At 42.5% G+C, this 18,113-nt stretch overlaps 1 protein-coding gene across 1 annotated transcript in view; it reads right to left on the bottom strand.

Annotated features, from left to right (window-relative positions):
- prex2 (phosphatidylinositol-3,4,5-trisphosphate-dependent Rac exchange factor 2) overlaps positions 1-18,113 on the bottom strand; it is a 104,684-nt gene that overhangs the window by 76,740 nt on the left and 9,831 nt on the right. The window contains exons 2-7 of the mRNA XM_080490043.1: positions 12,174-12,245; positions 10,222-10,344; positions 8,253-8,357; positions 6,231-6,332; positions 4,573-4,734; positions 568-701 (exon numbers count right to left, since the gene is read on the bottom strand). Of these exons, the coding sequence (XP_080346169.1) occupies positions 568-701; positions 4,573-4,734; positions 6,231-6,332; positions 8,253-8,357; positions 10,222-10,344; positions 12,174-12,245 (698 nt within the window). The remainder of the gene's footprint in view (positions 1-567; positions 702-4,572; positions 4,735-6,230; positions 6,333-8,252; positions 8,358-10,221; positions 10,345-12,173; positions 12,246-18,113) is intronic.

Below are 18,113 nucleotides of genomic sequence, written 5' to 3'. Positions count from 1 at the left end.
CAACACACACAAATCTAAATAAATGTCCTCATTTGGGACAGACTGCCTCAAAAACTTCTTTAGAACAATCGCATAGCACCTGAGAGGATATTTAATATCGCCACCTTGAGTAGTGCTATTAATTTATAATACTGGTTAATATTTTTCTATTCTCTCACACACACACACACACACACACACACACACACACACACACACACACACACACACACACACACACACACACACACACACACACACACACACACACACACACACACACACACACACACACACACACACACACACACACACACACACACACACACACACACACACACAAAAAACCTAGTTTCCCAAGGTACAAGTCTCAGATTTCCTTAAAAAAGTAAAGGACCTAGTGCTATGTATAATTTATGAGAGTTCTCTACGTGTTCAGAAGTTCAAAAAGAGAGAGAAAACTGAAACTTTTGCATAAACAATATTTTCCTTCTGCATCTTAAAGAAATACACGCCCTACTAAAACATTTAAACCATCTTTTACTTTGTAGGCTTTGTGTACAGAGGAATTAGTGAAGAGTCAGACACCTATTTTTCTTCTTGCAGTAGACCAGAAGCTTGTCAAACAAGAAGAAAATCCTCTCCTGAATGTTCCCAGCCGAGATCTTCAGCAGGACTCCCTGCATGAGCATCTCCGTGCAAGTGTCCGTGATGTTGGAGCCCTGAAAATGGAGGGAAAAAGGTTCAACAGACAAAACAAAAAGTTACAGCAGGCGCAACACACAAGGGAAAGTAGGCAAGATGTTCAGATTTAAGCTAAAAACAATCTGTTGTGGTCCATTTATGTCCAAGTTTGTGAAATGATTTCTTTACTATAGAGAGTTTACACAGCGTCTGCACAGGAGGAGGGATCACCCAGCCCAGCCTTTCCTGCTCTCTCTTTCTCTCTATCTCTCAGGGGTCTGTGAAAACACTCCCTGCTTCCTCTCAGCAGATTGCTGAGGGACTTTAAAATACGCGCTTGTTAATAGCTTCTATAGAATAACATCCCGTCCAGTCAGTCAGTGCGCTGCATTGTCGCGCCCGGCCACCATATTGGTCGGGCTTCCTGCTGAAAGTGATAAAGTGTGCTGTCTTTTCCTTTTACCTTGCCTGCTCTGGGAATTTACGTACCGCGTTTGATCAGCCCTTCAGAGCTAAAAATAACTCCCATGTGCACAGAGGCGGAAAATGTGCTAAGCATTTCCTCCTGCTGGAGAAATCGGCGGGCCAAAAGCCTATCCCACTTTTTTCCTTCTTTTTATTTGTTTCACTTTTTGTTTAATTCTTCATCTTCTTCTTTCTCTCCGACTGATTGTTTCTCACTTTCCTTCCCCTGTTCTATACCTCTGTATCTTTCTGGACTTGGGTTTTTTTTTTGTTTTTAAGTTTTTTTGGTCACCCACTCTTCCAGAACCTGTGAGCAGATGTTAGAGTCATTTGCAGCCGGTGAATATGTGTAGCGCAGACACAGAAAGGCCAACTTCACCAGGTCACCCGAAACAGCCAATTAACTACATCACACCGTTCCAGACTGGAAAGCTGCATTTCCCTAATGGAAGAACCGACGCGTCCCCTTTGTGTTGCATGCAGAAGGTGTTTTCAGTGACGGCGGGGTGGACAGACAAGCAGTATAGAAATGATATAAGGTCCCAATTACACAACAACAATTTCAAGAGAAAACTGAAAACTTCTGTGGCGTTTTAGGGTGTCCGTTTACACGACAACGGTGCTCAGAGCCACTGAAAAGGCAGATTTTGGAAAAATGCTCCGACTCCCTGGAAATTGGGGGGTGGGATGGGGGGGGAGGGGGTCTCTTTTTAGGTGTTAGTATTTCAAGACTTACTAGTTTTCGTTTTGTAACATGTGAAAGTCACTATAATCAAATGAATAGTATTTATATATTAGAGATACTGACTTAGATGACCATATATGAAATGACCATATGGTCATTTGCCCAATAAAGGTTTAAGGCAACTTTCTAAGAGGTAGTTAATGAAGGTTTTTACTTTGGTAGTTTGGTATGTAAATAATAATATACGAGAAACATAATAGATTGACAAAATAGAAAGGCATCAAAATAAAATTCACTTCTGGGTCCTCTTTGAACGAAGCACTTTGAATCATACCAACCTGCATGACAACAATTAGAGATAAACTTTTTTGTACAAGTCTGATAATGATCTGTGGTATTGCTGATCAGTAAACTGGTCAATCTGTACAAGAAGTTCCAATTTTCCACTCAAGTACTTTTCTGTATTTCTGGATCAGCATTTTTGTAAGTACTTTTGCTGACTTTGTTTAAAGGCCAATAACAACTAACAATCAGGATGAAGAATGAGCAACATCAAAGCAGGAAATGTCATTAATTAGGAGAAAAGTGAAGGAGTCATTTCTAATTTGATCCGCTGATGACCTGGAGAAATGAAAGTACTTTCAATAATAAAGAAGCCAAACCAAGCAAACTCTGCTTTCTTTTTTATATGAACACTAAATAAACAGAAGAAGAAAATGTGAAGTGAAAGGCGACTGGCAACGACCGTCTCCCGTTCTAAAATAAACACATTTTCAAGGCTAAAACACTTGCAACACCAATCAAGTGGCCCTCGCCGCTGTGACAAACGCTGGCAGCGTCCAGCGTGGTGACCACACCAGGCCGTCGCCCGGCCGGCCGCTCCCACTACGGAGCTGCCAGGAGGCCCGAGGGCGGCCAGCTGAGCAGCAGGTCAGCACTAACAAGCAATCAGACCACGGCGAGGAGGAGGAACGAGGAAAAAAAAAACAAAAAAAAAACCAGCAGCTCTCACAATCTCATCCCTCCATCATTCCTCAAACACCCACACAGAAAAACAAGATGCAGCCATCCTTCACTTCTTTCTCTCCTGTCTTCTCCTCCTCTTCCTCAGGAGCTTCAGCCAGGACTGTGTGGACACAAGATCCACATCACCCCACCCAACACCAGGCCTCACGACATTCTTCTCTTTAATGTATTTACTGTAATATCACATAATCTCAAGATTATTTGTCTAAATCCGCTCAGTGTTTTGACTCTGTTGCATTAACAGATCCAAACACGGTCTATTTTTGTATATTGACTTTGAAGCTGGAAGAGCAACACTGGAAGCTCTTTCACAACGTCCCTCTAATACTAAATCAACAGTTTAATATTCTCAGTGACGCAAAGGCAACATGGCTGTACTGTACTCATGCTCTGCTGTGTCAAGTCTTTCTCATAGCCCGGTTGAAAGACAGTTTTTGTTCAGTTACTGTTTACAACTGTAGTCTGAAAATACATCAACACTGGCGTTGTCTTTTTGTTTGCATGTGCCTAGTAAGCCTTCAGGCCCCCTCTACAAGACGTTGGATCAATAAACCAAAAGCATCACAGTTTCTTGACTTACAATTGCCACCAGTGTTTTACTTTCCAACCACGATTAGGCCTACTAACCCTTTTTTTTTTAAATTTGACCTACAATTCAGGAGCTGGATTTATCTCAGTGCACAATAAAGTCTATATATCTCTACAATCTATCTGATAACATTGGTCACCCCCAAAGCATGACCACTTAGCTATAGGTTCATCCAGGCAGAAAGAATCTGGTCGCTGTGAATACAAGTTATTGTTCACAGAGAGTACAAAAGGAGCTTAAAAGGCTACAAAAGTCATGCCACTTGGAATTCTTGTTGAATAACCTGGCGTGAAGGCTCAGTGGATTTAAATGCGTCATGACTTTCAGATTTAAGAGTTAAAGGGGGAACCAACTTCACAAAACCATGTAAAATCAATCAAACTACTAAAAGGGTCTGATGGGAATTAAACAGAGGAGCCACACAGAGCAGCTACAGTATGTCTGTGGTGAAATTGACCTGATTATAAGTGATGAGTGAAACTGTTCTTGGTTTGGATGTTGGACCTTATTCTCCTGCTTGACTTGAGTATATAATGTCATTTACATTGAATAGGTGTTAAAAGTAAACCCACAGAAGTGGACTGGTGATGATGGCACCACATGGTTTGGAAATGTTTTTCATGTTCCTGACACAACAATAATGATATTTTGGTCTTAGCTTAGTATATGAATGCACTGCATCATATAAAACTGAACTGAATTTTTACAAGATACATTAGTTATTATCTGTTTTTAAATGAATGTTTCATCATCATTTCTATTTCTAGTACTGGTAGTGCAGTGGTTAATGCATTGTCATGGGTTTGAAACCAGGTCCGGGTTCCTCCCATAGTCCAAAAACAAGTGCAGTTAATTGGTGATCCTAAATTGCCTCTCGGTGTGAATTTGAGTGTAGTTGTTGCCCTGTGATGGACTGGTGACCGGTCCAGATGGATTATTAGAAAATGTTTTATTACATATCGAAGCTCATATTTTTAAATTCTCCATGCACATTGTCTATGAAATATGCATAACGAGTAGGTTGTGATGTTTTTACATTCGACATTTTCTCAAAAATCATTTGTACTTTTTTTTTCTGCGTGGAAATGTGTAAAAAAAAAAAAAGTGTAATTATTACAGAGTGCCAAGTTTGGTTGAAGCCCACCTCCCAGCCCTCGATGTGGGACTGCCACTCCTCTAAAATCTCCAACTTCTCCATCTGTCTCTTGGCCTCATTGATGCTGGAACACACGGCCTTCATCACCTGAAGCGATTCCTGTACCAAGACGTAGTCGTTGTGCTTCCTGGGCGTCCTCTTTAGGAGTTCCTGTAAATATATAGACACACATAAACATTGGTTGTTGCTTTTGTAAACAAAATGCAACACTGAACAACTTACAAACAAAAGAAACGCATCTAATAATACGTATCTCGAAACATTTGCATATTTGAATTAATATTTTTATAGTTTTTGCCATATAATTATCATGTCTCATCCAGTTAACCCTTGTGACAATTTCTCCATCATATACATTTTTATTTCTAACCAAGAAGGTGTTATATTCTTACACTGTTTCATTAATTTTGGGGGTCACTCTTTGTCCAAGAAAACACGTGAGTAGTCACACTCATTATGTTTCTATGCCTAAAGGGGGCAAGAGATGGACTTTGATTGATTTTAATTCAATTGCAGAAATTCCTTAAACTTGTTGCATTATTTGGTCCAACGTAAAAATGTCTTCAGCTAAGAATTTTTTTTTATTTTTCACATGGGGACGTCCATTTTTTCCACCATAGTGAAGTCCCTAATGGTTTAAGTCTGCAAGTATGTACGTTATGTTACAATACACTGAATTACATTAAATTTCTGCAGAATTACTATGAACTTACCTGAACCGAACCCCGAACCTCAGTCTAACCTGATAATTCCTTTAATGGGGGCATCGATTTTTAACCTCTGAGTGTTAAGTTCTCTATCAGTAGAACAAGGCTGTAAGCTCACAATGATGAAACGTCATCCACACAAATGCTGTCAAGCTGTTCAAAAAAGAAAACTCTTGTCTGAAGATTTACATTGCATAAAAAAAAAAAACAATGGCATTGTTTTGTTCAGTCAGTTTTTCACCCTTCAATGGTTCTTAAGTGTCATGGTTTACGCCCTGCCACAACATGCCAAAGTCTAGTAAATGTGATGGCAATCGACCTCCATAGCCTAAACACAGTGTGTCAGCATGTCAGCTACTATCGGCCTGATTTACACTCTGCTGATGGCTATCTGTGTCACTTCACAAAGAGGCGGAGGCCCTGGCAGCTGGAAGACTTCAAATGGCGGTGCATCAGATTACCCCCTTATTATTATAACATCCCTGCGCACATGCTGGTGGCTGTTTAGAGCACGCCTGGTTGGATTAATAGATCATAACAAGATAAATGAAAAGCGACAGCTCAGATCGCCAACTCAAACCAGTCTTTTGAAAATGGATTTAATTTCACTCACGTTTCACGTTGGAAAAAGTTACTTTCTAAACTAACAACTGGAAGTGCAGGTATGAGTGTGCCGCGGGGCAGGCTGAAGGTGATGATAGGCCTCATGTTATTCCTGCAGTGTGGTTTTGCCGGGCAACCAAAAGCAGAGACGTGTCAGAATATGAGGCCAATGTTTCATTAGCCAGGGAGAGCTGGATGTGAATGGGCCGGGACGGCCCTGACTAATGACTAGGTGGTTCTGGGTAAAGGAGAGGAGGAAACACGTGCCACACGGAGGTGGCACATGGGTGTGGTAGCTTTGCAACACATGGTTAGCGCGCACGAGGCCATACTCACTCTGAGGAGCAACGGGTACTTGCAAATCCGCTGAATAGGAGCAACCAGGTAACCCTCCAGTGGGACTTCAGTGTTTTTCCTGCCTCCCAGCAACATGCAGTTCTGTAGGGGGAGAAGAGGAGCGCATCGTTAGTCGTTTCTGTTTCGTTCGTCCTTTATCCAGTTTAGGATCAGGAGGTCTGACACACATGTGAACATGCAAACTCTATCCAGAAACTATTCCAATTCCACTATCGAACCATGGACATTTTGTCTGTGAGGTAAAAGTGCTATTCATTATTTTCAAAACGAAGAAGTGTCAGTGTCAAGTGACAATACTACGTTTTCCATGGATTCATGAGGCCATAGTAAATTATGTACGTGATTTTCCATCATATGCAGTGCTGTGTGTGCAAACAAAAGTGATTTATTTTGTAAAGATTGAGACGTGAGTGTTTCCCACAGCGAAATGGAGCACTTAACATTAAATTACAATCATAGGACTCACAGTTTAAAGTGCAAGAAGAATTGTAAAGTTAACCAAGGTTGCATGTGAGTAAACGTCCAGCTGGGCAAAGACTGAGGTACAATGGGGCAACACCTTATCTTCCACTCACAATGATGGCATTTCAGTCCCCATCTTGACCCGTCCATGTGCTAAAGTGTCCTTGGACAACACAATGAATCCTCAAGGTGCTCCCAATAGTGTGCTGGCATGGCTTTCCATTGAAGTGTCACTGACCATGCACTACGCATGGAGACTGCACAATTGGTAAAGGCAATTTACAGAAAATGAAAGGACGGCGAAGAAACTAAGGCCCTCTTCCACAACCTTTTGTCTTTCAGTGAATCGAAGTAACTCTCACCTACACAGGAGGGGCTGTAGGTCAGAAGGTTACATTTTCATTGTCACTTCGTTCTCAGCGGAAATTCAGATGAGCAGCTGCTGAATTACAATGTAAACATGAACCTGAGCTTTACAGGCGTCAGCAGGATAAAGGTTTAGTGAAGGGTAGTGGATATCTCCACCCTGGTCACTGTGTGACCTGAGCTATATTGGCTCATGGCTGACTGCAACTGGGGGGAGGTAACGCGACACTCAAATAGCCCTAATGGAAGCTCTGGGTCACTGAAAGGTCAAGGCTGTAAAGACCCCATTAAATCAAAGTCAATTAATATGTTTGCCTCCTCTGGCTTTCTAGATTAAACACACTCATGGACAGTAAATCAGACATGGAACTCTTTGCCAGCGCTCTTCTCTGATGGTGTGTATAACATGCGTGTTTCATCTTTCACTACATCAAAGAAAAAGGCCATGCACCACCTCACTTTGCTGGCCGATCAATACAAGTCTGTGGTCACACTGTGGTCTTCTGCGTGGGCAGCTCAGCCACACAAAACCTTTTTCTTCTCGAAAGTCTTTAAACTTAAAGGGTGACGGGACGCACGTTAACTATCTAGGCCTAGAAGGAACAAGTGAAAAGTGTGATAAAGTGTAATCATGTTGAGGCGGAGCGCCGCGAGCTCCATGGAGGGCAACGTAGTGAACAGTTTAACCTCCCCGAGCGCGAGCCAGCGGTGGAGACGGAGTCATCTTTTGTTCTCTCGCAACACGGCGCTTCCCCCGTGGAAGTGAAAGCTTCTAGGAACGGCGGGACAGGAAGAGGGAGCTCGCCCACACGTGGGACAGAGGCACATCAGCTGTCAGACACACTGGAACATAACGTGCAGGGTTTTACACTGTCCAGCTGCCATGTGTGGGTGACTGTGTGTTTGTGTATCTAAGGGGAGAGCACTGTTGTGTTCTCAGATGTGGGAATGGTTTTGATCACTCATGGATGTTCCTGAAATCATTTTCAGCTACTCATATGGTTGTTGCAATGAAATTGGGTTTTTCTGTCTGTTTGTTCTGTGTTCCTAAGGCATTAAATATGGTTTCCAGAGTGGGATGAATCCGCTCCAGCGTCGCCTGCAGCCGGTATGTATAACTCGTACGGATGTTGCAACCTCCGCATTATGAGGAGGATTGCAGTTTCTTCTCACCAGTAAACATGTCCTGACGCTCCTGATCTTATTGAGCTCCAGCAGCAACCTCTGGGCCTTCTCGTGATTCCCGCCGTATTCGTCATAAATCTGGAAGCGGCTCCTCTGCAGGAGTCAGAAAAAGTCAAGGTGAGAAGGATGCATGGGGAGTGAAAAGGAACACATTAAAGGCAGAAAATATGAGCGAGAGGGCGACAATGTCAAACAGAAAAAGGGGAAAAGAGAGAAGGGCATCAGGAAATAAATTAAACCAGACAGGGCAATTTTGAAGATGGGCATGTTGACTCAAAAACGAAGCCAAAAGAAAACCACAGAGCAGAAAGCAGTGTCAATTGATCTCTAGTCTCACACAATAATACATAATGAATAACAGGATGACCCTGTGCAACAATTGTAAACAAAACAAAAAATTTTATATAAATTAAGAACTTATTAATTCATTACCTGCTTCATTAGATCATCAGATCCACACTGTGAGGGTCACTTTGTAAAACAAAAATGCTGTGGAAATTGTGTGGCGCAAGTAAAGTTAGCAGCTTTTCCCAAAAGGATTTTGCGATCTCTCAGAAGGTTTGACAATTTGTGCACAAATAAAATTCAAAGAGAATATACAAGTCGTAAATGGAGGAACCTGGGTTTTTGTTGTAACTTGCATAATGTTGAAATGGCACTTCCCTAAATCGATATAGACTTCACCAGTATGCTACCTCTTTGGTGGTTCAAGATGAATCTGAACTACTATGATTGTGACACCCCTGGTGGACTGCCGGAAGAATACTGTGTGGGACGGGGAATGAGGGGGGAGGGGGGGGGGGGGGGGTTTACAATCGTATCCTCTCATCTGCCTCGCAGCCATATGACTGACAACTTTCCACTGAAGCTATTCATATGACATTCAGAGTCCATTGTCTTTAAGAGCCAGAAGTGGGACCAGACCACACAGCCTCTAAATCAGCCACTACAAAGACACTATAGAGCAATAAAAATAGCGCGCAGTCTTCAGCCAAGCTGCTGTCTCACAAGACAAAGCCGCTGATGTGAGGAGACATGGCTGTCATAACAACAAGCAGAGGCGCTGCAAAACACAACTTTGGGATGAACTGCATTGTGTGCGTCTTGTTCTTGAATCATGCTTTTAGAGATGTTTACATATAAACCCTAAAATTAACGATTTATTGCTCTGGAAGTGACTTCACAGTCATACAATCAAGAAAATTGGAGTCTTTACTCCGCCTGGACCGCGTTGATGTTCGAATCAGAAGGATTTTCATTTGAAGAGTAAAGTCAAGATTGCGTAATTCTTTCCTGGACATCTTATAGCATCAACAAATCACTATGCAGAAGGAAACTTTGAAAGAAATCAGCAGAACGAGGGAAGTGTGTCTAATTTGTTTGTTTAATCGCTATGGGCTCACATGTTCATTCTGACTGAATTATGGGGGAGAGTCATGATTTTTCAGTTGTTTCTCTCAAGTATGTTTCGTTTTCTCAATGAGGTCATGTCATTATATACCTAACTCTGCCATCTGTGCTGAAAGATCATCTCCCCTTCACCTGTAAGAACCGCGATCAGCCACAACTGAGGCCGACGACGCCTTGAGCCCAGCACATGGATGGTAAGATTTATTACGCTAAGAAATCCATTATATGCCAGGCTGCCTCAAGGCGCTGCATCAAAGAAATGTGATATATAGTGGGAGAGAGCCATATATCAGAGCTCTATCAAGCATATCACACATGTGCACTCCCTCATCACGAGTAATCCGGAGAGATAAATTGACAACATGTGGAGTCGCTTGTTCTTTTCAGGCGTGCTCAGAGATAGAGCTGCGTGTGCATTTGAATTTCCATAAAGGAATTCTTTACAGTGGGGTCTTCGCTTTAAGGTTATTTATGCACAGAGGTTGCACATGTCCAGATGAGCTGCATGAGAGCAGCTGTTGAGTAACAAGATGAATGAGTTACGTACAAAGTGCAAGAAGCAACGGCCAATTTCATGGTGAGCATGAGGGTCGGGCTGCAGCAGCTCCTCCACCATGGACAGGAAGTCTTTATGAACAGCCAGAATCTCCTCAATGTTGGAGAATAAGACCTGAGAGAGAAAAAGGGAACGTTAGGATCAGTGCTGTAATATTGCATTTCATTTTTATTTATTTATTTTATGTAGCACACGAGTGTCTGATTACCATATTGTTAGGGTTGGGGGGGGGGTATCATTAACACAAGAAAAACACAAGACACAAGATGAAAAAGACTTTGTCTCCAAGTATCCAACTAACTTATTTCCAAGAATTTGCTTAACACTGGTGAAGACACCCTGGATAAAAACAAAGTAAGGTAGAGACTAGCCTCTTGGCCAGCTACTTCCTTCTTGGCAGTTCTTTCAGATTGCCTGAAATTACTGAATCAATAATTTGGCAGATGCAGCTTTTCTTGTGGTCGGTATGGCGTCTCGTATGTCTGAGGTCACAGATTAACGAATGAGGTTTCTTTGTAATGAGTATCTCGGCTTTTGATATTTGAATTTCAAACACTATTAAGACTTTTTTTTTGTTGTTTTTTTAACATGGAGCCTAAAAAAGAGCTTTTTATTTGCGAGATCTGTTGTGAGTAAGTTTTAGCTTCATGTGGTGCTGACCATTTGCCCTCACTTATGCCATTTTTGTGGCGAACAATATGCTGACGTTGACTTCAGAAAGAAGTTCGGCAAGTAAACTCAAAGCATGAAACCCAGAAGTCTTTCATGGGTGTTCTGAGGCTAAAATAAGCTTGAGTGAATCTAAAAAGAAAATCCAGTCAAATTCGATCAGTGTGTCCCCACTTTGGTGGCCTAGATGTCATTCAGATGCTCAGTGATGTCACAGATGTTGCTCACGGTGATTCTTCTCTGAAACCTCCTCTGCACAGCGTGTTCCCAAACAAAGCCGAGCACGAGAGGGCATATTCCAAAACACGGAAGCTGTAGCAAATATCCACTGAATGTGTGTTTACCTTCAAAAGTAAGCAAGCTCACAGAAGCAGCCACCTCCCGCAGTGAGACAGCATCCTATATTATCCTCCAGATTCATTTATAAATAGAATATATTTACAGCTGCTTCCTGGATCGCCCACGACTCCTTTCTCCATTTAGTCTATTTTGGGTTGAAAGAGCAAACCAGAGGGCCACACTGTGGAGTGGGCTCTGTTGAACCCCGGTTTGAGTCCAGGCTTCCTCAGCAATTTCAAAAAGTTCCAACTTGGGAGCAGTTTTCAGAAATTTCCATTGCCTCTGGTGTAAACGGACACCCAAAACACAACAAGCATTTTCAGTTTTCACCCGAAAACGTTGTTGTGTAAATTTGGCCTAATTTGTGACTCTAAATGTTCTGAAAGTGTGAAAGTGTGACACTGTCTATCGCTTAAACAAAGTTGGATGGAATGGATGAAGCACGCAGTAATGGATTTATTTAGCTTTTACAGCAACTTCCCATACTCTCATATTTCAGTTTACTGAATGAGTTGGGCTTGGGGGCTCAGTGGAGTTGACATGTTCTAACTGTGAGTGGGTGGGTTTTCTCCGGGTACTCCGGTTTCCTCCCACAGTTCAAAAACATGCATTTAAGGCTAATTGCTGCCCGTGGGTGCAAATGCGAGTGTGTGATTGTCTGTGTGTTTCTCGAGTGATGAACTGGCCGGCTGCCCAGGGTGTACCCTGCTTTCTCTCACAGTGAGCTGGGATTGGCCCACAACCCTGAGTTGGATGAAGTGGTATGGAAGATTGATGGACGAGGCACCCCTGAGGGAGGTAACGCAGTTTCAAATGGAATTTCACCACTTTTCATGGCTTGGGTTCCTGAATAAAAATAACGCTTGTGTTCTGTGCCCTCGGCAATTATCTAAATCTGAATTATATAGTCAAATACCTCCCAGATGGGGTCTCACCTTAACCGTTTCCTCTGTGATGTTCTTGTCGACTTTGGTGGCTGCGTACTGGTTGAGACGATGTAGAAACACCTGAAGTGGAGCAGAAAAGGAAAGCAACAGTTAACACCTTTGCGCTGGGCCTCGAGATTGAATTACCCCGTTTGGCATCTGACCGACTGTACCTCAAACGGGCCAAATACAGGACCAGATTTGAGGCTTTGTGTGCAGCTGCAACACTTGGCTGCCACAGCAAATTGGTGACCCTCACAATGGACACCTTATATTGGTGAAACACAATATCTCTGCTCTAGATGGTGAAAGAAAAACACAATGATTGCAGCGCATTGTATTTCAAAGGCAACGTTTAGTAGCTGTGGATGTGAGTTGGAGAGGCCAACGGCGTGTGAATTGAGATAGATGGAAACTGCTTTGGCTTTCTTGGGTCCCGGAGGACGCCAGTTCCCAGGCTGCTTGGCTGCACAAGCACTTGACAACCCATTTAATGCTTCAGGGCACTTTCAGAGAATGGCAAATTAAGAAGGTGTGCTCCGAATGTATTCCTAAAAATGTGACTAAGGAGAAATGAGTCATTTTGTGAACTTTGCCCGAGGGAGCGCGTTTGGAGAAGAGGACATCCATCAACGGGCACCAGACATAAATCTTTATCTTTATGTGTGTAGCGCGAGGAATACAGCTCGACAGACAGGGATGTACCTGCAACAGGGAGCTCTGGAGAAAACAAATTGGCTGCATTACCCTTTGTTTTTGATTGATGTCTGTGAATCACTTTACTCCTAAGAGGCGATGATGAAATCAAAAGCAAGGCCTACAAATCAGAACTCCAAAAAATACAAGAGGCTACTGAAAAATCTTTAATAGCTCAATTCTTCGCTTTATTGTTCTTTATGTTACGCAAAAACACCATTTCTGATGCTCCCATTGCTAACAAATGTAGGTGAGTACAAGTTAAGTAGCAGCAGAAAAACAATGCCCTTGGCATACGATCACAGAAATGCACTTGTGCAACGTTGGTTTTGTCATACCAGCATTTGTTTCCATTTTCTTTGTCGCACAACTAACTTAATTTGTCTTCTGAAGGGAGCAAAAGCCAGGAAATCAGAGAAAGATACAGGCAGCAGGACAAAATGTTCTTGGATTTTATTATCCCAAACCTGGCTGTTAAAACATTGCAGTAAGATTCATGACATTGAAGAGAACTTAAAAAATAGGAGAGGAAAATGAAGCAAAATGTGCAAGCTGGAGGTCGATTCTAGACACTTTACCTGCACAGGTACTCACAATTTGGTGCAGCCTGACATGCAAACAGTTTACACATGAATGACATGATCAAACTCCACAATGAAGGGATCTCTGGGTAACACAGTCACCGTGACTGCAACAAGTTACATCTGTCCTGGCATTTAACCTTAACCATGGTGATCCCTTTGCAGCCCCACAGAGGGCCATAATGCCATCTGTTGCCCGGTGTCGCCAAACAGCGGGCAGTCTGACCCGAGCAGGGGACCATAATGTAACTGCAAAGCACGTAAGCAAGATTTACCACTACTTCACAACAAGAATTAAGGGACGAGTTGCACCTACAGTGAATTTATCGAGGAAAAAATTGCTTCATTGACTGAAACAGATGGGAGGGTGACGATTCATTAGATTTTACCTGATTAAAAAAATCAGTGCTCACTTACAGTTTGTGAAAAGACATGAAGAGCGAGGAATCATCTTAATCATGTTGTATTGACGTAATATACTTCAATAGAAAGTGCATAAGTGAATGCATGAGGAATGGATCTAGGTCTGGGGTAGAGTGGAAAAAGGGAGGGGGGGGGGGGCTTAAATAATCAGCCTCTTTGTAGTAGACCAACTCCACGCTGATTACCATTCTGTTGCTGCCTTGCCTCACAGCTCTGCCACTCACAAGCATTAACATCTGATTAGCAAGTCTAATATGTATAAACACTGAGCAGAATTCGACAGGAAGTTGTAAAGGCCTGCTCGGGCTTATATATAGTATATGACTTGAGCCGAGCAAAATCAGCACTAATTCCCATCAAAACACTGCCTTCTATCAGTAATGTGACCAAACATGGCCTCATTAGAGAGTCTATCACTTCAGTTTTAATAATGAGGATCTAATTGAAAAGAATATAATCTCTATATCTGTAATGCATTACAGGACTGTATATCTCTTGCTAAGCGTGGGGGTGGGGGTGGGGGGGTCATCACAAACTGCAGGGATCCTCAATTAATATGGATACTAAATTTATGTGTTATCACTTGTCTTTTATGTAGTTTCCCAGATAAATCCACCACATGGAAAGCACAAAAAAAGTCCAAACTCTGAATCAGAGGCGCCATTCAAGCGATTCCTCGAATTGTTCAATGGTTCAGGCTTGATTTGTGGAAACGAACATGTCTCTTCCTCAGAGGCTGCCAAGACTGCTGCACTGAAGCTGTGAGGAGACTTGTCCTGGAACGTCTCCACAGACAGTGAATGGGAGGCTGAACGACCGGATTTATGGACACAGTAACAGCACCGGGGATAAATGTGAACGTAAACCCATTTCCAGGTTTATAGTATTTGACAAGAATGCTCAGCTCATTTGCAAAAGCCAAGTGTATTGCACCATTTGTGTCATTCAACTACTGAAATTTGGTGTCAGTAGACCACATTCAGATTTGATTTCTGTCTGCCTCACTGAACAGTGTCAATTTTGCAATTTAAAGTGTTCTGTGTAAGATTGTTGTTTTCTAAGTTAGCAAAACACTTATTTTATATTTATGAAATGAAGCCATAAGCTATATCCATTAGACTTCAAGTTTAGTCTTGAAAAGGTTCCTATATTATATGATGGCTCAGTTCACTTTGGGCCATTTTCTAGTTAAGCTGCTGTAGGTTTAGAGTTTCTCTCTCAATATACATTATTTTGTCATCATTGCGTTACAAAAACTTCATGTGCTCCTCTCCTGCAGTCTCTGCTCTCTTGTTTGTTGTTCTCCATCTCATTATTTGAATGCGAAGTGCCATGCGATAGCTATAATGTAACTGTAACTGAAGCTATACAAATAAAACTAAATATATATTTTTGCCCTAACAGGCACATCACATTTCCCGTCCTAATTCAAAAAGGACACATTTCATTCCCTCAGACTGGACGGGCTTTCCAGCATGAATCCACCATGTCCGGTCACTCGCCACAACTGAATCACAAGCAGACTTCAATCCATTTTTGACATCAGCCAAAAGCTGTTCGCCATCCACGTTATTCCATCCGTGACTGGGGACGTACGATCTTTTTAAACCGAGCATGAAGTGCCGAAAAACAAGAAAGTGTTTTTTATTGGAATGATCTGTGTTTATAAATATTGTTTGGGTTTCAAAATGTATTTGTTAATCATTACCATTAGTCCATGAAGCTTGTGAGTCAACTGCCAAGATGACAAAGAAGGCAACAGCTCATTGATCTTATCTCCAAAAAGTGATTTGTTGTCCCAGAATCAAACACAAGGACACTTTTGACACATGTAAAAGTCTAACCGCCAACAAATCGTCAATGATTGGACGACAATCCACTCAACCATGCTATCGACAGCATCAACTGATGAAGTGGCTTTATTCATTCCTCTGCTTTTGACCGACCCTATTAGGTAATCTAATTACACATCTAAAGGGCCCAAACTAGTGGTAATAAAGGAGATAAGCAGTAGATTTCACTTTCCCCACCTGAATCTCTTGATAGTGGAGCCATTGACCTTCCAGTAACAAGCTCACCTCTTCAACCCCCCCGGGCCTCCACTGCGCCTCACTCATTTAAGGCCAGATATTTTTTCCATAAAAGGCCGCAGCTGTGGTAACTTCTACTCACTCAAGATTTGATTTTCATCAAGACAAAGAGAAACAAAACTTGGAAAGTCATTTTGTTCCCAGAGGCCCAGGTATAATTACCTGGATTGTCCCTGTGGCAGCTGAGGGGAGGGGACTCACATTAAAACCCCATTAAAGTTTTCATCATTCCACAAAGCAGATGGGTGTGATGAATGGATTGGTCCTATCACTGCTTGTGCCCCCCCCCCCCCCTTACTATTAATCAACAAAAAGGCCACATGCTGAGGGCTACACAAAAAAATAGATGGAGGAATCAAAGCTGTATTGTGTCATGCGGCGAGGATTTCATATGAAAAAAGTGATAATGACCCGACTTTTCCCGTCACACTGAAATTGGAATCAGGAAACTCCCATCAGGAGTTTGATGATCTGCAGACTTTTCTATCCCAGAGAAGCAAACAGCCTCGTGTGAGTGACAGCTCGCTCAATATCTCCAGTCTGCAGAAACAAGATTTCGATTCAAACGCTGGACATCTGAAATTGTTTCCCACATCCTCTGGACCTGCTGGAGGACCAAACTAGTTCAGGACACTTGTGAATGGATATTACGCAACGCCGTCCCCTCTGAGATACAATCAGCGGAAGATTAGACTCAGCCCCTGGATATGTTTATCTCGTTGTCAGCGGGACGGATTAATTACACAAGAACACATTGGCAAAAACAGACAGAAGTAAGTAAACTCGCAATGACATAAGAAGACAATGATGGACATTCTTGTGCTTTCAAACAAAGTGCGTGTGTAGAGTGAACCGAGTGGGCAAGGGAATGAAGGATGAAGGAAAAATCCGGTGGCTCCGCATGTTACTCAGCCACATGTCTGCAGAACGGGCTGACGGTGGGATTACAAAATACACTCAGACACGGAAAGAGTCCGAAACAGATCCCGAAGAGCAAAACAATGCAACAAGTTGCTTTGATTAAAAAAGCTGAAAAAGCTATCGAGCTGCTCGCATGCTGCAGAAATTAGCCTGAATCAAGTACAGAGTTCGCCTCAAACATCTGTTTATGCGTTCAAGCTGGAGCCAATGGTGGAGTGGGCAGGAGCACGTGGCGCGTTTGATGTATTACATGCAAAACAACCATCTTCGGTCCTTGCAGATCAATTGGATTTAACATAGAACGCCATGCACTTCCTAAAATTAAAAGTGGTGGTGGTACAGGGCTTTATTAGGGTAAGAACAATTTAAGATTCAAGGCAATAACACATCTGTCAGCGTCATTCTCAAAACTTGCGCTGGTACCAGAGTTGAACTGCCTTCATAGTACTGTGGGATCTCTTGCTCACTATTGAAAAAGCTCCAAAGGGAGTTCACTGGCACTGTCTACCAGCATAAACTGTCACTCAGGAAGAACAAGCAGGCCTTTCTCAGAGCCTATTAGAGAATCCACCACTTTTGTCCACTGACAAATCCACTGATTTGCTTTGTTGTCATGACTGGAGGTCTGGTAAACAAAGACACATACACACATACACGGAGCAACGTACACACGGTTTGCTGTACAGTTTATAGCCCACTTAAGATGAACATGTATGAGGACGTGTCTGCGCATATCTACAGGTAATTAGTGTATTACAATCTTACCATTTGTGGAGAAATCCACTCTTGTTAACAAATTAAAAAAAAAACAAAGGCCATTCAGAGCTGGAGACACACAAACAACCGCTCAGTGGAGTGAATCACTAGACTGTGAAGCTTTGCTCATTACCATCACAGTGTTTCTGGATAACTCAATGAGCATTTCTCTGTCATATCTGTTTCCCATAGGACAGTAGGGATGAAAGTAAAATACGGCGGCACAGCAGGTAACAGGTGGGCAAGCAGTTCAGCGCCCTCAGGCTGCCTCTCAAAGCATCTGAGTCGCAGTAGAGGCTGCCAAAGGGGAAAAGCAGACAGAATAAACAGATAGAGCGGAGGTACATACAGAGGGAAAGGAAGAGAAGCTTGTTTGGCCTTCTTAACATTGCAACCCTGTGGGGAGCAGGGAGGATATGCTGTCTTTACCATACTTCCTGCACAAGAGGAACCGGAATACAACATTACAGGGTTGAACCACC

Source organism: Lipophrys pholis (assembly GCF_963383615.2).
Source record: "Lipophrys pholis genome assembly, chromosome: 20".
Lineage (NCBI taxonomy): Eukaryota > Metazoa > Chordata > Actinopteri > Blenniiformes > Blenniidae > Lipophrys > Lipophrys pholis.
The sequence above is the reverse complement of the archived record's forward strand: the minus strand, read 5'-3'. Positions and strand labels throughout refer to the sequence as shown.